The 25,891-nt window shown below is 39.2% G+C and overlaps 1 protein-coding gene across 1 annotated transcript in view; it reads left to right on the top strand.

The window, feature by feature from the left end:
* Positions 1-25,891, top strand: part of LOC126237505 (F-box-like/WD repeat-containing protein TBL1XR1) — a 196,211-nt gene that overhangs the window by 132,127 nt on the left and 38,193 nt on the right. The window contains exons 4-7 of the mRNA XM_049947662.1: positions 1,662-1,803; positions 1,905-2,043; positions 6,315-6,476; positions 17,466-17,648. Of these exons, the coding sequence (XP_049803619.1) occupies positions 1,662-1,803; positions 1,905-2,043; positions 6,315-6,476; positions 17,466-17,648 (626 nt within the window). The remainder of the gene's footprint in view (positions 1-1,661; positions 1,804-1,904; positions 2,044-6,314; positions 6,477-17,465; positions 17,649-25,891) is intronic.

Genomic DNA, 25,891 nt, shown 5'->3' on the forward strand with positions numbered 1-25,891 from the left:
GTTCCTGCCATGTTTTGTGTGTGTGTGTGTGTGTGTGTGTGTGTGTGTGTGTGCCAGACTCGTCTACTTGTTATTGCCTTCACGCTTTCATAAAGCTGTATGGTTGTTGTCATTTATGCAGTGCGTGATGTTTCCATAACCGATTTGTGTGGGAACTGATAGTTACTTTATTCTCAATAATGCACAAATACATCTTTCCTTCCAGTAGCCTATATTTTTGCTATGAAAGCAGGAAAAATTGGAAGTATGGACTAAAATAGTGTTCTTTGCTGTAAAGAAATGTTTTTGATATGGATCAAGATGTGCGGACAATCCCCAATAACACAAATTTGTGTCAAATGACAGGATGTTAAGCACTTCTCTGATGTGGGAAAAAGTCCAGATTCCTGACAGGTTGCTCTTATGTCAGTGGGAAGGTTGTTACATGTGCTTAAAAGTTCATGTTAACTTTTGAGATGTAGTTTATTTTAAAATTGTACTCGTACATTTTGTTTCAGTTGTACCATCTCATTTGTTCAATATAAAAAAATTCTTATGTAGCTATCAAACCCACTAAAAATGAGTTTCTGGTTTCTGCCTGCCCCTGTCAGGATTGAGACAAATGAACCGTAAAATACTGTTTGGTGCAGATATATTTGTGTGTTGTTGGTGGTGAAAATTAGTGATGGTAGTGATGAAAACAGCATGAATAACAGTTACTACTACATCTATTACTGCTGTAAAGACAACACCGACCTTCTAGTCATTCAGAGAAAACTATGTTTGGAGCATAGCTTGTGTGGGTGTGAAACACAGATTATGGGGAAACAGAAATGAAGAAATTAGAATAATTTGAATTATGTGATAATGCATGAGACTGTTGCAAGTCAGGAGGACTGAATGAGTAAAAAATGAAATGAAAGAAATCAGCACAAAAAATTATGTAATAAAAAAGCTAAGAGCTGAAGAGAGGTAAAGTTTGGATATGTTGACTCAAGTTGCTGTGGAAAACTACAGTGGGACATATGGGGGAAGCAAAGAACAGTGGTTTAAAATTTAAAGGTGAACATATAAGGCAGATTGTTGATGGTGTAAAACAGAGCAGTTTTGCTGATGTAAAGAACAACTCTCTGAAGTGACAACTGCATCATAACGATTACCAAAACAACATACGGTTGGTGTAATTGATAGTTATGGGTAAGCTGTGAGCCACAAAGAGCTATCCTGTGAAAAATCTTTCTACTAAACACAGGAAACACTACATCAACTATAACTGCATTAATAAAAATGCATATATTCATTTATTTTTTGGGCATTTGTTCATTTTGTAGCATGATTCCGCCAGCTCATTTTTAATGTACTTTTCGGCATGAGTGTTCCAATAACTTCCATTTACTTGCCTCTTTCTTTACAATACATTAATGTAAAGTTCACAGAACAGTCACTTTTTATGAAACAGCTGTTGTTAACTAATATAACAAATCTGCCGAATGTTTTGTGTAGTCTATATGTAACAGGACATGCCAGTTGTATTCAGGTGTCGGTGCACACTTTTATATTTCCAGAGATCATTTTAATTTTCAGAATTTAGGAATGGATCCTATTGTACAAACATTGTACTGTCTGAGATATGATTTTTCAGTCTTGTTAGTTGTCATACTTGTCTAATTTTTGATTCACAGCCGTAACATCAAACGTTGCTGAAAACATGGAAGTTGATGGGAGCATTGAAATTCCACCAAGCAAAGCAACTGTATTAAGAGGCCATGAATCTGAAGTGTTCATCTGTGCTTGGAACCCTACAACTGATCTTTTGGCTTCTGGGTTAGTGTTTTCAGTGGGTTACAATTTTTGGTAATAACTTTTCTGTCATTATGGAAATCAGTAATTTCAAATTTGTCATTAATCATTCTGTACCCTTTCAGATCAGGTGACAGCACAGCTAGGATATGGGATATGAGTGACAACTCATCATCTCCAAATCAGCTTGTTCTGAGACATTGTATTCAGAAGGGAGGAACAGAAGTACCAAGCAATAAGGATGTCACATCACTTGATTGGAATGTATGTAAGACACATGCTCACTCATACATAAAGTGTGTATTTCTTACTTTTAAGTAATGGAAAATTTTTCTGTTGTTACCTGTATTGAGCTGCTGCTTACTGTGCTCTTCTACGAGATGCTTTTGACATCATTCAGAAAATTTTTGGACTGTTTTCTTGTTTGAAACTAAAGTTTTGTTGATGATATCATAATCCTTTCTGCCCATCTCCTCCATCCCCCACTCTATTTCCATCTCTTTGTGCCCCTCTCTCTTTCCATTTCCTCCTCCCAATTATTTCTATAAATCTGCTCCTCCCTCCTCTGTCCTTCTGATGTTCCCCCCTCTGTCCACCTCTTCCTCTCCCCTTTAATTCTACTTCCACCCCCCCCCCCCCCCCTCTAATTTTACTTCCCCCTTCTCTGTGTCACTTCCCTTCCCCCCTCTCTGTGCATCTCCACCTTCCCCCCCCCCCCCCAAACTCTCTGTCCATCTCCCCCTCGCCCCTCCATCCATCTCCTTCTCTCCCCTCCAGATCCATCACCTCCTCTACTGAGCGAGGTGGTGCAGTGGTTAGCACACTGGACTCGCATTTGGGAGGACGACGGTTCAATCCCATGTTCGGCCATCCTGATTTACGTTTTCTGTGATTTCCCTAAATCGCTCCAGGGAAATGTCAGGATGGTTCCTTTTACAGGGCATGGCTGACTTCCTTCCCCGCACTTCCCTAATCTGATGAGACCGATGACCTCACAGTTTGTTCTCTTCCCCCCAAATTAACCCAACCCAACCCATCACCTCCTTCCCCCTCTCCCTGTTCGTCTCCTCCCCTTTCCTTCCTGTATCCTCTCCTCTTCACCCCTCTCTCTGTCCACCTCCTCCTCTCCCATCCTCCCTCTCTGTCCATCTCCTCGCTCTCCTCTTCCCTCTCTCTCTCTCTGTCTGTCTCCTCCTCCTCTCTCCTCTGTCTGTTCATCACCTTCTCATCCCATCTCCTCCTCCTCTTGTCTGTGCCTGTCTCCTTCTTCCCTTTCAACGTCTGTGTCCATCTTCTCCTTCCCCCTTCTCTCTCTCTCTCTCTCTCTCTCTCTCTCTCTCTCTCTCTCCACAGTATCACATTCATCCCAGTAGGAACCTGGCGGTTCTTACCCCAGCAGTGTTTCTTTCCAAGTTGTAACTAATACGTGTACCAAATTTACTTGAAATTGTTCTAGAGGTTAAGGATTAGCTTTACCCATGGCTTTGCCTGCATACACGCATGTAAAATGTATTCGGTATATCTTTAACACACTACACATGAATTTTTGCAAATATTTCAGCTGTATGTCTAGTGAATTTCACCCTGCAGTTTAATTTCCAGGCAGCTTGATATTTATGGTGTCGTATGTGCTATACGAAGACATAAATTTGCAAGTACATCCGTTGTTGGCTACTGTCTGCAAAATGTGTTGTGAATAGATTTTCTAGTATAGTAATCGTGCTTCATGTGGCAGTTTTACTGCACGAAGAGCGGAAGTGTAGTAAGCAATAGTTTGTCGTCAGTGAGTAAAAGTTTCTTAAAGATTTTAAATGATGCGTAAAGTTTGTTACAGATCTCTTATGTGCATCTGTTCTTAAATACTGGATGGCTAAAGTATAATAGGTTTTTGTATGTAGTGGGCTCCACTGCTATGGTAATGGAGAGAGTTAGGGAAAGTAAACAATTAAAAGAGTAAAGGTTGCAGCTCACTGAATAATAGAAGCACAATGTAACTGTGCAGGTTTGTGTGGGGGTGGGCAGCATTGGCGGGAGGGGTTGTTGTGCACTCTGTAGCTCCAAAAAAGGATTTGCGTGAAATCTGTCAAAGTTCTCAGTATTGTTTATGTGCCTTTCATTGCCTCAGCACGCCCACTGCTGTACTGTTACTCCTTAAATGATTATTTTTTGTATTGATAGGAAAGTCAGGACTACCATCTCTAATGGGAATGTGGATAGTAAACCACTGTGAGTTTCAAACCACGCTACAATTCTTGACTCTTTTTGTTGGCATTATTCGGTGGGAGAATGAAGTCAGTCTGCTGTCCTTTCAAAAGCATATTTAATGTGCCCTTGGATATTTCAAAACACAACTGTAACATCAGGGCTTCAATTCACTATCACACTAACTCTACTCTTGTTGTCAGCATGCCAGAAGTATGTGTGTGTGTGGGGGGGGGGGCATATTTTAATGCATTTTAATTGAAATTTGTGGGTTGTGATAGATAATAATTGAATAAATAATAATCCATAACAGATGTATCCAATTTTCCAGAATTGGGTCAATTGGCGTATTTGTCTTACTACTGTTACCTCTGGAATGACAACTTTTCATTTCTTTAGTATGGAAATGAAGCTGAACTAACATTGTGAAACTGAACATGATAGAAAACAGTCAAATTTCAAGTAACTGCAGAAGAATGAAATATCGTATAACTGAAGTGTCTGAAGCCCCGTGAAACTGTCGACAAATGGTGCTGTTGTCTGTAGGAAAGTTGCAACACTAGAAGACTGTCTTTAACCAAGATGGTATTTTGGCTGTTTCATACTTCTTGCTTATCTTCGCTACTGTCAAACACATCTCTTCTACTGGACAAGTGCTTATAGCTTTTAAGGTGTTCATTGCAGAGGCCATGTTTCCTTTTGCATCGAATGATCGTTCCTGTCATATACCTGAATATTGACTATCCTTCTGAAACTTTCCAATGTCTCCATTTAGTCCACATACACAACCAAGATTCTTTCATGGTCCTTAATAAAGTGTTAAATGTTTAATGGTGAAATTTTACTTTGTGCAAAGTTCTACTAGGTATCTTCCTGTAACATTCCTTTGCCTCAGTTTCAATTCTCCTACTGGTTTTGTTTCACCTCTTTTTCCTAGTATCCACTCACCTATCACAATTAAATATTTGTCTCCCTTAACTAAAAGAGCAGTTGCTTTTGTCTTATACATTTTTTCACTCTTATCATTTTGTATTGAGTGTAAGAGGCATATTATGTTGTGCTGCTGTGTTGGCCTCGTGCCTGTCTTGGCACAGTACCCATGTTCGCTATGCTATTAATAGTAGCTCATCTGCATTCCTATGTTCTTAATTCATTATTAAACCTATTCATGCATCACAACGATTTGATTTTGTATTGATAACCCTGTACTCACCTTACCGCCTTCCTTTTCCTGCCACCTAACTTTTCTAATTCCTGCTGTATCTAACTTAAACCAATCCACACTGGACTCGAGTTCAGGAGGACGACAATTCTAACCTGCGTCCGGCCATTCTGATTTAGGTTTTCCTTGATTTGCCTAAATCGCTTCGGGCAAATGCCGGGATGGTTCCTTTGAAAGGGCATGGCCGACTTCATTCCTCATCCTTTCCTAATCTGATGGAACCGATGACTTCACTGTTCGGTCCCCTCCCCTGAATCAATCAACCAACCACCCAACCTAAACCAATCAATTTCTCTTTTTAAGTTCTCTAAATTACCTACCCTCACCTTTGTTTGTCAGTAGTGCAAATAAACTCAAAACAACAGGTCAAAGCACTTGGTAGACCAAGATTCAAATCAAGCAAATTATTTATAGGAAGGCTGAAGTAACAAATAAGCAACACAATGAAAAGAAAGTTATACAGATTAAGAATCTGGTCATTGAGCTAGTTTATGCTGTTTTGTATTTAGGGCAGTTGAATGCAATGATTGGATAATAATAAAAAAAAAGGAGTACAAATACCCCGTTGATGGAAGGAGTGGGGTGGGGGGAGTGTTTCATGGTATAAGTGTCTTAGGGGTCTTCTACAAACTACAAACATGTCACCTTAATACTGCACAAATCTATGACAAGTGAGTATTTGAATTGTTCACCTTATATAAGCACCTCATATTATATCATACATTGGAGAGTTGGGGCGTGAGAGACTGGGGTGATGCAGATCTGAACAGATTCCTTTGTTCACACCATAGCCATTTTGTTGAGTCTCACTGTCAGTACAGTTGGTTCACTGTGAACCATTTCAAATATCATGTGTCATTACGAAACTTTAACATATGTTGCACAAAGTCATACAATATAATGTTGAGGATACACCAAAAACAGTATGGAAAGGTTACATTACTACTTACCACATGGAAGAGGCAACCATAATGAAAAATAGTACTGTAGAAGAAAGCTGAAATATTTCTAGTACTCTGTAATATATGTTGGCTACATCTACCACATAACATTTAACATTTTTTTTCAAGTGATGAGTATTTGCTTCTGATCATGTCCTTTCAATTTTCAGTGTGATGGGAAATTGTTAGCAACAGGATCCTACGACGGTTATGCCCGTATCTGGACTACAGAAGGCCACCTAGCTAGTACACTGGGGCAGCACAAGGGGCCCATTTTTGCCCTGAAATGGAATAAGCGTGGAAACTACATACTAAGTGCAGGAGTTGACAAGGTAACAGTAAATCATTGTTTTATGTAACTTCTGTCCTCCTCTCCCTAGTCCTCTTTTGCAATTTGATCTATAATTGATAATTCCACCATCACCAGCATCTTCCATGGATTGCTAGAACGCACGTTGTCTACAGTGACATGTAAGCTGTATGAAGCAGCCATGTGTGCTTGACAAAACATACATTACAATGTGCATTGTATGAGGTATCGTTCTACAGCAAAGACTGGTGAAATACTGAAAGAATGAGTGCTTATCTACATCTATGCATTGTCTTTAAATTCCCTATGAGAAGGTTGGGAAGAGAGAAAGACACTAACATTCAATTGATGATGGAGAGTCAGTTTGGGCTTGACAAAAGTTGAGAAGGAAATTGGCCATGAGTTTGTTTATATGTTAATCCTGACAATTGATGTAAGTGATTCAGGGGAATTGATTAAGTGATTCAGGGGAATTGGAGGAAACTGAAATGTAGATGGCCAAGATGGGTATGGTTCTGCAAGCCAGATACATGAATAGTGTTGGGCACTTTCAGCAAGTGGGGCACTGTACGTGGATCAGAATAACAAAGTGATTGACTGTTGAGCATGGAAGGGCAGAGATGATGTCAGTGTGCCATTTCATGACTCCAGTAACAGCAGCTGTGCAGTTCTGTACAGAATAGGCACATACCTTTCCCATTAACTTATAGTATTGAGTTCATTTATCAGGATCATAATAGTAGTATCACTTTCCTAAGTAATTTCACATTTTGCTTCCCACATTCTGTAAAATAAACATACCACACTGAGGACATGAGGTGTGACCAAATTCATTCTCTGATTTTTTCTTGCTATGGTAGCTACTTTGTTGTTCTGATCCATATATAGGACAGTGAGCCATTCCTCCCAGCAAGGTAGTATCTTGTCAAGGTGAGATCTGTTTTACAGGTCTTGTCTTTGTCGCAACTGTTAACATACATTATAGACAGTGGTCCAACTTTGAGGAGCACTTTAGAAGGAGGTAGCTTACAACAAAGTCATTGGGAATCCTAGCCCAAGAATGATTAGTGGGGTTAGAAGCTTTGAATGTTAAGAATAGGTGTTGTAACAGGTCGTCACACTGGTTAAAATAATGCCCAAAATGACAAAATGTAAGAAACAATGTACCTCTCATAACATCCTTAAATGTTTTTAACTGTTTTTAAAGGAACTTAGTAGCTTTAATGTTTTATACACATATGTTGAGTCAATAGTGGAAATATACCCAACAGATAGAATGATTCAGAACAATGAAAATACTGTAGGACATTCAGAACAAACCTTTGCATTGGCTGGTGAGACATGTTCCATGATTACCTTTGCAGACAGGAGGACTCACCAATACATAATGCATGCAATATAATTCCCGTCTGTAAACTGTATTTTAACTATATGTGTGTTATTTCAAATGAGAGATTTCCCAACACTTGCCATCAATTTTTTCTGAGTGCAATGCAAATGCTGCAAAAGCTTAAAATGTTGTTTTGTGTCAGCAGTCCTCCTTATGCTGTCTGAACTAATATTAATTTACAATGGAGTGAGTGGTTTATCCATTGTTTATCAAGTGATCAACCAGTCACATTAATCTGTAGTGCTATTATATGTTTAATCTCTCTGTAATGTTCCCTATTTTAAATATGAATTTTGTTTGTTAAATATGAATGTATTTGGTTATGCGGGAAACCATATGCAACATGATGATTCTAAGTTTACTCTAAAATATTTTCAGAAATAACTGCAACCAGTCGCTTTTTGTGAAGGTTCAGTTTTTATTACACCTGGACCGGTTTCAGGTCCTCCAGCGACTCATCATTGGATGTTATCCAATTTTAATATCACAGGTCAACAAAAAATTTTTTTTGAGAAACTTTTTTTACTTTGACAGTTGATCTTACAGATTTTTATGAGCTGAATCCAAATCTAGCCTTAGTTTTTTTGTATAACCCATATTTCTCGAGCTGTATGCTTTTTATTATATAGTATAAAAATCCTATGCTATACGGTAAACAGGAATATTAATGAAACACTTTGTTACAACATAAGCATGTTTTGTATTTACAGTAAGCTACTTAAAACAATGATATGTGTAAATAGAGGTTTCACTTGTCAGCTGGAATTGGTTTGTATTTTCTTTCTCCTTTTTCTTTGAAGCTTCGTGTGTACCTTTTTCTCCAATGAGATGCTTGCTGAACTTCTCGGTGAAGTGGCGAACAGTAATCCCCTATCATATTGGTGTTCCAGCAGCCTTGGTAGCGTTTTTCCATCACTTTAATGTCCTGGTGAAAACGCTCTCCTTGTTCCTCTCTAACATGTCCCTTTATGTCCGGAAAGTAATCAAGGTGACTGTTCAAAAAATGAACTTTCAGGTTCATTAAACATCCTAAAGTTTTAAACTTCTTTAACATTGTAGCTGTAATTGAAACATATTCTGGGTCTTTTTGATGTACTAAGAACTTAGTAACGACTTGCTTGAATGATACCCATGCTTCTTTCTCGTTTAAGGTTATTGTGGATTCAAAGTTAACATCAAACATCAATTTTCTAATGTTAGGTCCGACAAAGACACCTTCTTTTAGTTTAGCTTCTGAAAGGTGTGGAAACTTTTGACAGAGATACTTAAAACATGGTCCATCTTTAGGCAAAGCTTTTACAAACTATTTCATTAGGCCTGACTTTATGTGTAGAGGTAGTAGGAGTACATTTTTTGGATCTACAAGGTTTTTGTGTAGAATGTTCTTCTCACCAGGTCTTAAAGACTCTCTCACAGGCCAGTTCTTTGTGCTCCAGTGGTGATACCTAGCCATACTGTCCCATTCACACAAGAAACAAGGAAATTTGGTAAAGCCACCTTGTTGACTAAGGAGCATGTATATTACTTTTAGATCATCCAACCATGAGCAAAAAGTTTTTCCATTGTTGGCCTGTGTAATCATTTTTAGAATTTTGGGGGTTATGTAACTTTGGTAAGACTTCATAAATTTTACTGCAGACAACAGCTCCCACGTGCTTTGCGAGATGTAGACAAATTGGAGAGTATGACAAAGATGTTTTCAAAGAATTGCATTGGATCAAGTTGTCATTTTTTAAAAATTTGCTCCAATGCAATTTGTTGAACACCAGTCTTTGTCATACTCTCTGATTTGTTTATATCTTGTAAAGCATATAGGAGTTGTCTTTAGTAAAATTTGTGTAGTCTTTTTTGTAGTCGCATCGATGGCAGGAAATATAAATAGTGATTAAATTACATTCATTATTACAACAGTAACTTGTATTCAGTATTATAAAATTAACATTCTCTTTTTTCAAAATCAATAAAACTAACATTCAAGATGATATTTCTTCTACAATTTTTGGTACTGAAATTACATTAAACATGTTAATTCTTGCTTACTATATTTTGATTATGAACTAGACATCAGTTATTAGTGTGCTGGTCACTTCATTTAATGATAAATGTTAAGATATGTGGGTATTTGGGGGTGCTGGTAAAGGGGATGGAGATTTTGTGTGTGTGTGTGTGTGTGTGTGTGTGTGTGTGTGTGTGTGTGTGTGTTAGTGCTGAGTTAGCTTCAGAGTAACTGCTTAGTTTTTTCAAGGTTAAAAATTCTTTATAATTGTGAAAAGATTGGTTTTCTAAGTCACCTTGTTAATTTAAGATGGTGTGTGGTATTTTATAATTATGGGTCTACATCTACATGGATACTCTGCAAATCACATTTAAGTGCCTGGCAGAGGGTTCACCGAACCACTTTCACAATTCTCTATTATTCCAATCTCGTATAGCACGCGGAAAGAATGAACACCTGTATCCTTCTGTACGACCTCTGATTTCTCTTATTTTATCGTGGTGATCGTTTCGCCCTATGTAGGTCGGTGTCAACAAAATATTTTCGCATTCGGAGGAGAAAGTTGGTGATTGGAATTTCGGGAGAAGATTCAGTCGCAACAAAAGACACCTTTCTTTTAATGATTTCCAGCCCAAATCCTGTATCATTTCTGTGACACTCTCTCTCATATTTCGCAGTAATACAAAACGTGCTGCCTTTCTTTGAACTTTTTCGATGTACTCTGTCAGTCCTACCTGATACGGATCCCACACCATGCAGCAGTATTCTAAAAGAGGACGGACAAGCGTAGTGTAGGCAGTCTCCTTAGTAGGTCTGTTACATTTTCTAAGTGTCCTGCCAATAAAACGCAGCCTTTGGTTAGCTTTCCCCACAACATTTTCTATGTGTTCTTTCCAATTTAAGTTGTTCGTAATTGTAATACCTAGGTATTTAGTTGAATTTACAGCTGGGTGAAAGTATCCACTCCCTTGTCTATGATATGAAGGATCTGTAGGTGTATTTTGTTGTGATTATTCAGTTTCTCCCAGCATATTTGTTGATTGAACAGTCCATGGGGGTACTGCTGCTCATAATGTCTTAACGGGCGCTGTATTTTGGCGATCAGACATGTTGCCGTCATCAGATGCACTGGTGAACGGAGCTCCTGAGGGTGCATGGCCGACCTATATTCCCTCACGGTCAGACATTTGATGAGAAGACTACCAACCTTTTCAAGCATGTCCTATCCTCTATATATTTTCTGTTTAATGGAATATACTGTGAGCAAACTCAGGGAGTTGCAGTGGGTGGCTCACTCTCGCCTGTTATTTGAATTTGCATGTGGAGTACTTCAAGGAAGAGGCCATGACATCATCCAAATGGAATACCACCTGCTTCTTCCATTATGTGGATGACTCATTCATCATCTAACCCCACGGAAGGGACCAAGTCCTTAACATTTTTGTACATGTGAATCGATATATTGCAACATCAAATTCACTATGGAGACGGAAGAAGTTGGAAGACTACCATTCCTGGATGTCATGGTCAAAGGAAGAGCTAATAGAACCCTGGGCCATAGTATGTATTAGAAGAAAATGCACACTGATCTCCATTTGCGTGTATGTAGCTGTTATGATGCTGTGCAGAGGAATGGGGTACTAAAAACACTAGTGCATAGGGCACACATCATCTCAGATGAAAAGTGTTTGCCCCAAGACTGAACACCTCAGAACTGTAGCTGTCACGATGCTGTGCAGAGGAATGGGGTACTAAAAACACTAGTGCATAGGGCACACATCATCTCAGATGAAAAGAGTTTGCCCCAAGACTAAACACCTCAGAACTGTGTTCCAGAAAAAGGGATACTCAGAATGGCATATTAAGCGTGCACTTTGCCCAACCACTACTGTTCAATCTGTGGAGATGGAAGGAAACACAGACGAAGAGAGAGCCAAGCCTTTATACTGTACACCTGCATGATATTGAGAAAGCCGATGCATACTGAAAAAGCACTGCATAAGAACTGCCTTTTTCCCACCCAATAAAACATAGGCATTATTGGGAAGTGTCAAAGATGACCTCAGTTTGTGGAAGACCAGGGTGTATCAGATTCCTTGCCAATGTGGCAGCACATTTGTTGCACAAACAGTGCACACTGTCGAAGGTTGATGCCGAGAACACCAGCGGCACACTTGACTAATGTACCCCAACAAGTCAGTGGTCACCGAGCACTATTTATCCGAGAGCAGTGCAATGGAATGTGAATGTACCAGGATTTTAGTGCAGATTTCCAAATGGTGGGACAGTGTCTTTAGAGAAGCCATTGGAATTGGTACCAGGGGTAATCTTATCAGTTGGGGCTGCGGCTATAATCACAGCAATGCTCGGGAATTGGCACTTTGTCTAATTTAGATGACCCTTAGCGAACAATGATCAGACGACCAGGTTACTCAGAGCAACTTTATCGATGCTACCAAAGACTCCGATACAAGAATCTCCCTGACTGCCGATGCGCACACTTGTATGTGATCCTCGGAGGGAATGGATTATAGTGGGAGGGGATGTAGGTCGGATGCACAGGCTCAAGATCTCAGTTCGTTAGCCCACCAGGTGATGGCGATGTGTCTGGTCACTGAAATATTGTGATTGTTAGACACTGTGGACCGGTAGTACGCCCAGGGACTGTACAAGCATATTTTGCTGTTTGTCTTGTGAAAACTTACTTTGACTTCGTGTTATTTAAATGGCTTTCTGGGTTCATATGTGATATTGTCACTTAGAAGAAGGTGTAATTAGATGAATGATGAACACTTAATGAAGGTTTATTCAGCACTTGCGCATACAGAGCACGGAGCGAACTGCCTCCGGCCAGAACACATGCGGTATATATACAGTTACAGAACATTCCAGTACAATGATTCTTAACATTTGTGGATACTTCTAGAATGTACTTGAACCGAACATAGAAATTAAAATTTTACAGTTCAGGTGAGTTTTGAACTCACGACCCTCCATGCAACAGTCGAGTATCATAAACACTACGCCATTCTTGAAGAATGGCAAGTAGCTTCTTCTGTTGTTCCTTTGTGAATTCTGGTGATAGTTGAGCTAGAAGATATTGTCTTGTAGTGGTAGCACTAATTTTGCCCACAGACACAGTATGGGAGGTTTCTGTGACACTCAGCTGTTCAGCAATTAATGGCTCAGCATTTGCTACACATATGCGTATTGGAAGGATCTGCAGTTCTCGACAACAGTTAACTATCCACAATTCACCGAATCCGTTTTTAAATGAGATGATAGAGGTTGGGATGACCAAGTTATTCTTCAGTGATATGCTTCTCTTACATTCCACTACAAGATCCATGGGTTGATGCATGGCATGACACATGACAGTTACTTTTCTAGCACTGACTGCAGAAATGATCACTTCATCCAGCACACATTGTCTACACACTTGGATGCGCACCTTCCTGTCCACAGTATCTCATCTCGTCTAGCATAATCTTCGAGCGACCACAATCTATAATTGCCTGAGAAGCTTTCAAAAATTCCCATCAGTGAATGACATCATGACTACACTCTTGTAAGACGATGAATTCTAAGGGCTGTGTATGGCCACTAATACCCACACGAATGACACATCTTCCTGTAGGTTTTATCTATTTCCCATTAGCCACCTTCAGCAGAGATGTTTTGTTGTCAATGAATGCTGTTTTTTGCAACTGGTGATGGTACTTCTCCGAAATGACTGAATATGATTCTCCGGAGTCCATAAGAGCTTGGGCTGGTCGGTCATCCATGAGGATATGTACGTAGTTTCCTATAATTTTTGTAGTGATCGATGGAGGATTTTTCTCTTCGGCAGCCTCACCTCCAAGGAAGGTTGCACTCTTTTGTTTTCCAGGTTACAGCGGCTAGGTGGTCGGCTGGACCTTCTAAACGGCGTTGGAGACATTGATCGGTGTGTTGGGGAGCATACTCTCCAGCAGCTAGCTTGTGGCAATGTTGACCTATGTCGTCCTGCACCCACATCTTCTTGTTCATCTTCATCATCCCAGAGTTGGCAACGGCTAAGATCGGTCTGCTGTCTTCTGGCACAGGTGCCATCAAATATCCGCTGCCTTTCTCGACAATAGCTCACCACATGTCCCTGTCATCTGCAGTGGAAACATACTGGTTTGTTATCCTGGGTCCTCCAGATGACAGTCTTCCTTGGTGCCCAAACAGGTTCCTCATGCCACATTGTAGAAATGTAGCTTTCCCTGGGTCTCAGCTTTTTCACTGTTTTGAAGGGAAATGAAGGATGAGAGATTGGGTTCAATGTCTGTTCCACTTCGTCCCTTATGACCTCTTGAAGTATCTCTGTTTTTTGCTCACTGTGCAATCCAAGTGCCTCCTGAACTTCCTTTCTCCCTATCTGACAAAGAAAACTTGTGAAATCAGTTCCTTCCTCCATCACAGACATTGATACAACATTTGGAAGCCGTTCAAACTTCTTGCATGTAATTCTTTTTTGATGCAGTGTCTCGATATACAGGCACCATTTTATGAAATCTGCTGTCGAAACCTCCTTCAGGAGTATGGCTTGATCCGTGTACTCAGAAACACCCTTCATGAGATGTGCAACTGTATCTTCCTCCTTCATTCTAGGATCCACTATTTTACATAGCTCCAAGATGTCTTGAATGTAGGATACTGTCGTTTCTCCTGGACGCTGTGCTCTGAACTTTAATTAATCTTCAGCCTTGCACTTCTGTCATTGTGTGTCGCCGAAATACTTGCGCAGTTCCACCTGGAATACTTCCCAGCTTGTGAACTTCTACTTGTTGTTCTCATACCATTGCTTGGCAGTGCCCTCCAAGTAGAAAAATAAATTAGCCAAATACACGGTGCATCCCATTTGTTAAATTTGGCTATACGCTCACATACCTTGAGCCACTTGTCTGGATCTTGGCCATCATCACCAGAGAACCTGGAAGGATGTCTCATGTGGTGATACACAGTTGCTCTCATTGTAACGTCCTCTTCTTCTTCTTCTGTCTCCAATGGATTGTGATCTGTTGAATATGGCCACGTAAACGGCGGCTCTGTTGTGGCCTGATGGGAGCCATTGTGTCATTGATAATGTGCGCTATCACAAGTTCCAGTACACAGCGTCTCCACCAGAATGATGTCACGTGGAAGAAGGTGTAATTAGATGAATGATGAACACTAACTTCACTCAATTAAGGTTTATTAAGCACTTGCAAACATAAGAGCATGGAGCGAACTGCCTCCGGCCAGAACACATACAACATATATACAGTTTCAGAACATTCCAGTTCAGTGATTCTTGACATTTGTGGATACTTCTAGAATGTACTAGAACCGAATGTAGAAATTAAAATTTTACAGCTCATGTGACTTTTGAACTCACGACCCTCCATGCAACAGTCTAGTATCATAACCTCTACACTGCAGTGACTGTGCTACTCAGCTTCTTCTGCAACAATATTACCGTGGAAAGGCATAGACACATATTTAGTTTCTTCTGCTACTGAGGACTGGATTGCTGGTGCTGTTTGGCTCAAATTTTTATAACTAATTTTTCAGCTATGGATGGATCATAAGAATTGTTGCTGGCTATTATTTTTAAAATATTTAGTTCTTTAGACTTTATAGTGGGTTCACCTTGAATTTTGTTTATATGTTTGAATGTTGATTTTACGAATGCCAGTTTGTGTTTATATGGGTGGTATGTTATGTTGTCTCGAAATTTGGTAGAAAATTCGAAGAAATTCTGGTCGTATGTGAAGTACACAAGCGGCAAGACGCAGTCAATACCTTCGCTGCGCAGTGCCGATGGTACTGTTACCGACGACTGTGCCGCTAAAGCGGAGTTATTGAACGCAGTTTTCCGAAATTCCTTCACCAGGAAAGACGAATGGAATATTCCAGAATTTGAAACACGAACAGCTGCTAGCATGAGTTTCTTAGAAGTAGATACCTTAGGGGTTGCGAAGCAACTCAAATCGCTTAATACGGGCAAGTCTTCAGGTCCAGATTGTATACCGATTAGGTTCCTTTCAGATTACGCTGTTACAACCGCTCACTCACCGATAGATCTGTACCTATAGATTTGAAAATTGCACAGGTCGCACCAGTGTTTAAGAAGGGTAGTAGGAGTAATCCATCGAACTATAGACCTATATCATTGACGTCGGTTTGCAGTAGGTTTTTGGAGCATATACTGTATTCAAATATTATGAATCACCTCGAAGGGAACGATCTATTGATATGTAATCAGCATGGTTTCAGAAAACATCATTCTTGTGCAACACAGCTAGCTCTTTATTCGCACAAAGTAATGGCCGCTATTGACAGGGGATCTCAGGTTGATTCCGTATTTCTGGATTTCCGGAAAGCTTTTGACACCGTTCCTCACAAGCGACTTCTAATCAAGCTGCGGGCCTATGGGGTATCGTCTCAGTTGTGCGACTGGATTTGTGATTTCCTGTCAGGAAGGTCGCAGTTCGTAGTAATAGACGGCAAATCTTTGAGTAAAACTGAAGTGATATCAGGTGTTCCCCAGGGAAGCGTCCTGGGACCTCTGCTGTTCCTGATCTATATAAATGACTTGGGTGACAAACTGAGCAGTTCTCTTAGGTTGTTCGCAGATGATGCTGTAATTTACTGTCTAGTAAGGTCATCCAAAGACCAGTATCAGTTGCAAAGCGATTTAGAAAAGATTGCTGTATGGTGTGGCAGGTGGCAGTTGACGCTAAATAACGAAAAGTGTGAGGTGATCCACATGAGTTCCAAAAGACATCCGTTGGAATTCGATAACTCGATAAATAGTACAATTCTCAAGGCTGTCAATTCAACTAAGTACCTGGGTGTTAAAACTATGAACAACTTCAGTTGGAAAGACCACATAGATAATACTGTGGGAAGGCGAGCCAACGGTTGTGTTTCATTGGCAGGACACTTAGAAGATGCAACAAGTTCACTAAAGAGACAGCTTACACTACACTCGTTCGTCATCTGTTAGAATATTGCTGCGCAGTGTGGGATCCTTACCAGGTGGGATTGACGGAGGACATTGAAAGGGTGCAAAAAAGTGCAGCTCGTTTTGTATTATCACGTAATAGGGGAGAGAGTGTGGCAGATATGATACGCGAGTTAGGATGGAAGTCATTACAGCAAAGACGTTTTTCGTCACGGCGAGATCTATTTACGAAATTTCAGTGACCAACTTTCTCTTCCGAATGCGAAAATACTTTGTTGAGCCCAACCTACATAGGTAGGAATGATCATCAAAATAAAATAAGAGAAATCAGAGCTCGAACAGAAAGGTTTAGGTGTTCGTTTTTCCCGTGCGCTGTTCGGGAGTGGAATGGTAGAGAGATGTATGATTGTGGTTCGATGAACCCTCTGCCAAGCACTTGAATGTGAATTGCAGAGTAGTCATGTAGATGTAGGTATGCTACACATTACATGTGATGTGGTGGATTTGCATTAATTTGGAGTTTGTGTTTGCTGTTGCACCATGTAATTAATTTCATATTGTGTTAGGTGTAAACTGCACTTCGCAACGTGTGTTATTGAGTTCCTCAGTTAAGCTCTGTATTTAAGTGGATGTTAATGTGTTTGTTCCACAGACAACAATCATTTGGGATGCAGCATCAGGACAATGCACTCAGCAGTTTTCTTTCCACTCAGCTCCAGCCCTCGATGTGGATTGGCAAACAAACACAAGTTTTGCATCATGTAGTACAGATCAGTGTATACATGTGTGCAAACTGAACGTGGATAAACCTATTAAATCATTTCAGGGACACACTGTAAGTCTTACAATACAAAATTTTTTTATCATTGTGCATGTACAAAAGGAGTGTAGCAGAATGTCTGTATGGTTTTAAATGAATCATTGATACATTTATTGGTAAAATTTTCATCAATTTATCCAGCATTTTATGCCTTTATATCTTGGAAATAATATACAGTATAGCAAACTTCTATTGTAAGTATTGTTCAGGGCTAGTTCTATATGATTATCTGTGTTTTTGTAGTTCTGTACTATGGTATCATCAAGGACACCTCTGTGTAAGAGGGCTTGAATATCCTCAGTTGCTGGTTTTAAGGGGAGATGGTGGCAGTCTTGCACTAATATTTTTGTAAATCCATATCTTTGCCATTTTTTGTTCAATCTCATTGAAATTTTGCACACTTATGTACAGGGTTATTACAAACGATTGAAGCGATTTCACAGCTCTACAATAACTTTATTATTTGAGATATTTTCACAATGCTTTGCACACACATACAAAAACTCAAAAAGTTTTTTTAGGCATTCACAAATGTTCGATATGTGCCCCTTTAGTGATTCGGCAGACATCAAGCCGATAATCAAGTTCCTCCCACACTCGGTGCAGCATGTCCCCATCAATGAGTTCGAAAGCATCGTTGATGCGAGCTCGCAGTTCTGGCACGTTTCTTGGTAGAGGAGGTTTAAACACTGAATCTTTCACATAACCCCTCAGAAAGAAATCACATGGGGTTAAGTCGTGAGAGTGTGGAGGCCATGATTTGAACTGCTGATCATGATCTCCACCACGACCTATCCATCGGTTTTCCAATCTCCTGTTTAAGAAGTGCCGAACATCATGATGGAAGTGCGCTGGAGCACCATCCTGTTGAAAGATGAAGTCGGCGCTGTCGGTCTCCAGTTGTGGCATGAGCCAATTTTCCAGCATGTCCAAATGCACGTGTCCTGTAACGTTTTTTTCGCAGAAGAAAAAGGGGCCATAAACTTTAAACCGTGAGATTGCACAAAACTCGTTAACTTTTGGTGAATTGCGAATTTGCTGCACAAATGCGTGAGGATTCTCTACCGCCCAGATTCGCACATTGTGTCTGTTCACTTCACCATTAAGAAAAAATGTTGCTTCATCACTGAAAACAAGTTTCGCACTGAACGCATTCTCTTCCATGAGCTGTTGCAACCGCGCCGAAAATTCAAAGCATTTGACTTTGGCATCGGGTGTCAGGGCTTGTAGCAATTGTAAACGGTAAGGCTTCTGTTTTAGCCTTTTCCGTAAGATTTTCCAAACCGTCGGCTGTGGTACGTTTAGCTCCCTGCTTGCTTTATTCGTCGACTTCCGCGGGCTATGCGTGAAACTTGCCCGCACGCGTTCAAACATTTCTTCGCTCACTGCAGGCCGACCCGTTGATTTCCCCTTACAGAGGCATCCAGAGCATTACACTGCTTAGGGTTTTAATTTTTTTATGCCATTTGTAGTTCAAATTTCAGGGGGAAAAATTTTGGGATAATAATCTCAATTATATTTACTATCAAATAAGCAAATAAAAATAATTTGTAAATTTTTCATTATTTCTGCCACTGTCTCCCCTTAAGTATTGATACAAAATCTCATCACTCTTAGGTGACACAATATTAACCGTAAAGATTTGTGATTGTGTTGTGTCTCATTTCTGCTTCAGTACTTTCTGTGATTTCAGTGAAATATTATTGCAAGATGGTATGCTGATGTCAGTGTGTGTAGCACAGTTGACGAATGAAGTATAAACTTCCCTTGCTATTTGTTCCAATTTATACATGATTGACAAGGTAACAATTAATGCTAATTAATACTGTCTACAGTTAGACATCAGTGACATTGAAATTCCTTAGCTTCTGGCTGACCAAATTGAGTCCTCATTTCATACAACATGTGTATGTGTCCTAGTCGCCACCATTCCACAGTATTTGTCTCTAAGGCTGCAAGTCTCAGTAAAGAAGCTTCGTGGCTGCCAAAATGAAGTAACCAGTAATGAGAAATCTCTGCAGCACCCTACTTTTATTAAGTTTGCTCTGACATGCAGGTCTCTTTGATTCACCATCTTTTTCCTTTACATTTCCTTTGTTCATTCCTACATTGTTTTCCATTAGACCTATTTGGTACCCCTCGCACAGACCTGAGAATTGTTCTAAGATTTGTTGTATTTCGAAGCAATCTCCTTTAGTGACTGACTTTCTTTTCCAAGTATTCTACCATTCAACTGAAGTATGTTTTACCCACGACTGAGTCTATGTGATTGTTACATTGATATCCCTACAATTCATTACACCCAAGAAACTGTTTGAGTTGACTGATTCCAACTGTGACTTGTTGAAACTTTTTTTCGTTCTGTGAATTGCAAAATTTTAAATTAATGAACATTTAAAGCAAGTTGCCAATCTTTGTACTACCTGGAATCTTTATCAAGATCCGGCTAAGTATTTGTGCATCTTTCAGATAGTACCTCATTATAGAGAATTACAGCATGTGTGAAAAGTCTGTAGTTACCATTAATATTGTCTTGAAGGTCATTAATATACAACATGAACAGCAGGGGTACCATCACACTTACTTGAATACATGTGAAGTTCTAAAACTGCTAACACGCTACCGAGTACGACATGCTTTGCCCTCCCTACAAAGAAATCCTCAGTCTAGTCACTTGATACCCCATAGAATTGTAGTTTGGTAACAAGCATGTGTGTGGTACTGAGTCAAATGCTTTTCAGAAGTCAAGAAATACTGCGTCTATGTGACTGCCTTGATATATGGCTTGCAGAAGTCGTGAGAAAACCATGAAATAGTTTTCACACAACTGATGTTTTTGAATTCGTACTGGTTGGCATTCTGTTCTAGACATGTCATTGAATTTGTGCTCAGAGTGTGTTCTAGGATTCTACAACAGATAAATGTCAATTAGATTGGATAGTGGAAGACTGTGACTTTAAAGTCAACTTCTGAGATGAGATCATCTCTCCCTTGACATCTTCCCCAAAGCATTGGTGACTCACAGCAGCATTCTGTCACCCACCAAATCTTTGTAATATCCTTGTAAAACATGACATTCTCAGATAATTATCCTATCCCTGCAATCATTCCTACTGTAAATTCTGCCCGCTTGCACTCAAGTGCTGTTACAGTCCCACCATCTAAATACTTCAACATCAAAGGCAGAGCAACATATGAAATTACAGATGTTGACAAGTAACATGTCTACACTGCCTGTATTTTTACCATATTTATAAGATGAAGTTTTTCCTAAATTTGTCTTTCAAAAAATACGTCTTATACTTGCAGATTAAATTATTACTGCTGAGGTAAACAAGTTTATAGATGAAGCTTTTGCTGTTGAGGTTTTGTACAAATTTCTTTTGAAGAGAAATGAAGGGTAGAGCTTAGCAAACACTTTCGCTTTAACCATCTGCTGGGCATGTTGGAAAAGTTACATGACGGGGTCTTTCAAGACCCCAGTTCATTTGACTGGAGCACTTTATTTATTGTTGGGTTTTGCCATTATTTCCTTGTTGTAACATCAAATTGTTATATTCCGCACTGTTTTTATTATAGTGGGTCATGTATATGAAATGAAAATTTGTTTTTTATATTGTATGGCAGAAAATTCATCATTATATAATTTGCACACATTTTGTTTTACGTTGCTTTTTGTTACAATAACATCTTTTATATTTTACAATTTACATCCTTAAATATTAAACATTATCAGGACATACCGTTTTATTTTATCTTTTTGAAGACAACTGATATATTTTCTTATTTATCAGTTTTTGCTATATCTATAGAGATCATAACACAAATAAAAGAAAATGAAAACTTCAGTTCAATGAGATAACCTATTCTAGTTTTACTGTGATAGAAATGGCCTTGTTACCATGACACGGTAGTCTTATGTTGATGTAAGAATGTACAAGCTGTCATCCTAACTGCAGCAGGAACTGCTGCCTCTTCTGATTTGAAGTCAGACTTTGTGGGTGAAGATACAACCATATAATCATTGCAGCAATGTTGATCATATTATAGAAGAGTACAAGAGGCCAGTGCTTGGTGTTGTTTCATGCTATAGGTGCCCACAAGTTGACACAAGGTGTCAACACCCCCCTTATGTTTTTGGCTTCTTTTTGTGACCAACTACAGTTCATGATGAGTGAAGAGAGGAGACAAGTGTAACTGCTAATGACTTCTTTGGTACATATGATACTAGTGATACGGAATAAGAGAATCCAGACACAGAGGGATTTACTTCTCTCGGACGATGTGGCTGCCTCTCCTTAGGAATTGTGATCTTGTTTTCCTCAGAGCTCCGACATAGGTGGTGTTCATCGCCAGCAATTCTCTCACTAAAGGTATGCTACTGAAAAAATTGTAAGCTGCAATGTTGTGGCCCTTAATGAACCATTTTGCAGTTAGATCTCTTATGACTCTGGAAACCTGATTTACTTTTCTCTTTTGGCCAGGTTGTTTTCCCAAGTAAATTTATCCATTCAGCGGAAATGCATTTTTAGAATCGCAAGCCCACCATATTTTTATACCATATTTGGCAGGCTTGCTTTTCACGTATCGTCAAAATGGACATTTCCCTCTAAATGTAACAAGCTATTCATCAACAGTTATGTCAAAGCCTGAACTGTAAATGGAAGAAAGCTGTGTAGTGAGCATTTCCCAGATGTCTCTAAATGCAGCTAATTTACTATGAGTCCTACAAGCTTCCCTTGTTTCCTCACTGTCAAACCTGAGAAAACTTGTGATAGCTTGAAACCTTTTTAGGTGCATTGTTGCTCTGAAATTAGGTCTGCCATGTTCTTTGTTCCACTGATCTGTAGGCTCCAGAAGATACAAGCAAACCAGTGATCGCCTCTAATTCTTCTGCATCTAGTTCCTTCCATACCTTAGGTGTACTACTAGGATAATCTTCATTCCACTTTTGTACACTCGCCTAACCTCTCTGTTAATTTCCCTTACCACAACGGACATTATTTCTGGGGTAATTAGGAGCTTTAGGGCTCCTTTTATTGAATTAGGGGGTACAACTTTAGGACCAGGTTTATCATGAATTATATTATGAGGTGGAGTTTGGCACTTAGTTGGAAGCTCTTTGTACCAAATCATTCCATTTTTTTCCAGTGAAATAACCTTTCATAGTGTTGTCATTACTTACAGTTATATCATTGTCACTGTGAATGACGTCATCTTCAGTATCTTCGTCTTCCCCTTCCATTACATCACTGCTTTCCTCCTCTTCACTATCTGAGGGCAAGTATTTATCATCATTCAGGTCATAAATACTTCCATTATCTACATCATCATCATCCCACGTCTCAAGAAGATCTTATCAGTTTCTTCAGTCCGAACAAGTTTTCCATGAACCCTAAACAAAAAATTAATCCTTTATTTAAATTCTAATGTAAGTTATATGAAAATAGTTTTTCCTTCAGTTTCCACAGTTTTCATAATTTTGATTGACTTACATTATAATGAACAGATATTTCTTTCTTTATATGAATACTACTTTACATTTATGCAAAACTGTAAGATTTGAAAACAAATACTGTGCTTACGTAATAAAGCCAGCCATCATCCACTTCCCTCGCATCAACAATGCTATCTGAAGCTTAACAACTGAGTAACCTGCATTGTTAATAAGTTCTGCCAACTTCAGCCATTTTCTGGCAACACAAAGTCAGTCAAACCAGCTGGGCTCTTTGAAGACCCCAAGTGCCTATTTTTGTTGATTCCTAAATTAAGACATCATAAATTAAAGAAATATTTGATTAATGGTATTTAAGCATAGTAGCCATAGCTATGAAAGAGATTCAGGGACCATGAGTGTTGCAGACCCAGTAAATAATCAAGTGCAAGAAGTGTAAGTGGTATGGGGTCTAAAAAGACACCACATGCCCAGTGGAGGGTTATAGGCTTGAGATTTCCCGATACACAGAAGTGCTCGATACAGTATCGATCTCATTTGATCAGTCATATGACATTTGACTTGTGCAACTGATGGATATGTGAGAAACTATAAACTAGGGACCACAACAATCTAATGTTCTGCTTAAAAAATTGAAAATTGTGAAATACATTTTATCAACTCACAAACTTTTGAAAAGTTCTCATACATGTGTGGATATCGTATTTATGCTGCTTTTTAAGTAAAGGTAAAATTCAGAAGTGAAACTCTTGTCCATTCAGAATCCAAGTCACTGTTTTGTTTGGTTATAAGAAATCAGTGATTTATGGAGTGCGTTTCAAATGAAACTACAGTACGTGTACACATATCGGAATACTTGGGTTAACACTACCAGCTTTTAATCAACTTTATAGCTAGATGGTGACATTTGTCGGAAATGAGAAAAAAATTAATGCACAATTAAATGTCTAACAAACAAAACAAATCACATTAGGCTGACTGCAGTTGTTATCTCAAAAAGAAATTATAGTGGAAAGACCCATTGCGGAGACAGTACCAATGGATAGCACTAGACTTCAGGACAAATGAGAGTTCGAGAACTGAACTGTATCGTTACTGCAATCTTTAATTTAAGTATTAGTTACTGTAATTACATACGACCTGCACTCTAGAAGATACAGCTGTCTGTTTTTCACTATTGCCAAAGCACAGCACTGCAGAAGGCTTGTAGGGGGAACAGTGACATGAGCTTAGCTAAGAACTATTGTGAGTGTGGAGAGGAAATTGGTGAGTGGGCAGCAAATTTTGTCTCTGCCAACTATGGAAATCTATGCTGTGTACTTTGGCTTTTTTTGAACATCTACAATGTTCAAACTGCAGTTTGCCCAAATCCATTTGTACTCAGAATCAAATTGACTGTAATATTAGCCAAATACTCAACAATAGCTGACATTTCTGCAGAAGATGCTAAAAGCTTAGACTGAGGCCAGTGGTGTATGTACGTGTTTTGTGCTGCAATGTTGTTAACCCTCACCATGAGGTATGATGCAAATGATGGGGGTGTGTCAGCTGCTGGTACTATACAGCCAGTGAGAGGGTGACAAACAGATGATGTGTTTTTGTAGCAAGACATTGTAATATTCTCACATATGTATAGGAATGAAATCCACTATGTGTTAAAAAAACAACAAAACATATTTGGAAGAAACAGACAAATATATGTGACAAGGCAGATAAAAGTTTCACAGCTGCCCTGTTAGGACGAAGGTGGTGCTGATTAAAAATAGCAGTACCACAGGTGACAGGCTAAACAAAAGAGACAGTGAAGATAAAAACTAATGTAAACAATTTCTTTTATTTATTTTATTTCTCCTTGTATTATCAAACTGTAGAAAATCAATAAATGGCATAAGGTTAGAATAGGTGTAATGGTAACTTTTTAGGCAGATACCTTACATCAATAAAAGTTTGTAATTTTGATTTTTCATAATATGTTAAAAATAAATTTTTTTACTCAGGTAAATACAATATATTGGAATGACCCCCACTAATCTGGCAGAGTACATTAATGGGCACTCTGTACCCAATTGCTGAATGTTTTCTACTCATAATTCAAGGGACATGAATACCAGCCCCTCCTGCATGGACTATTAGGATTCTACCATCCTGTACAAATTTCTCAACTTCCTCTCCAACATATGTTTGATCTCAGCAGCTTTCTGGCCTTACCTTCCATGGCACTTTTCTGGACTTACATTCCATGGCAAGTGTTGGTTTCAGTTGTTGGCTACTTGTTTAATTTCTTATATCTCTCAGTCTGGCGTAAGCATTTCCAATTACATATAGTACATACAGCTGCAATGCATGAATGAACTAGAGTTTGTGGAAGTTAGCGTTTTGTTTGTGTTGTTAAGTAGAAGCCTGGAACGAAGGAGAAGGGAGAGGGCAAGAAACAATATCGGTACATGACTTGCTCCTCTTCAGGGTTTAGTTGAGCCAATGCACCTGAGGCACCAATCACTGTTGACAATATCACGTGTTCACTAAACTTAACACTGTCGAGAGGCTGGGAATTTAATCTTGGGCTTTGACATGAAGTTTGTTGACAAGCTGACTGCCTCTGTGCTGAGCACCACCTCCCTGATCGTTTGTTAGCACTCTTGACTGTGGAGGTGGGTTAGTTCTCAGTAATATCAAGAAAGTGTTATTCAGCATTGTGTAGTATATTTTCATGTAAAAGGGTACAATTTTATCTTTGCTTTTGATATGTGGAAAATCAGTAATAGAGTCTGTACATCAGGATCGGGGAATATGACCTCCTCTG

Source organism: Schistocerca nitens, chromosome 2, assembly GCF_023898315.1.
Source record: "Schistocerca nitens isolate TAMUIC-IGC-003100 chromosome 2, iqSchNite1.1, whole genome shotgun sequence".
NCBI lineage: Eukaryota > Metazoa > Arthropoda > Insecta > Orthoptera > Acrididae > Schistocerca > Schistocerca nitens.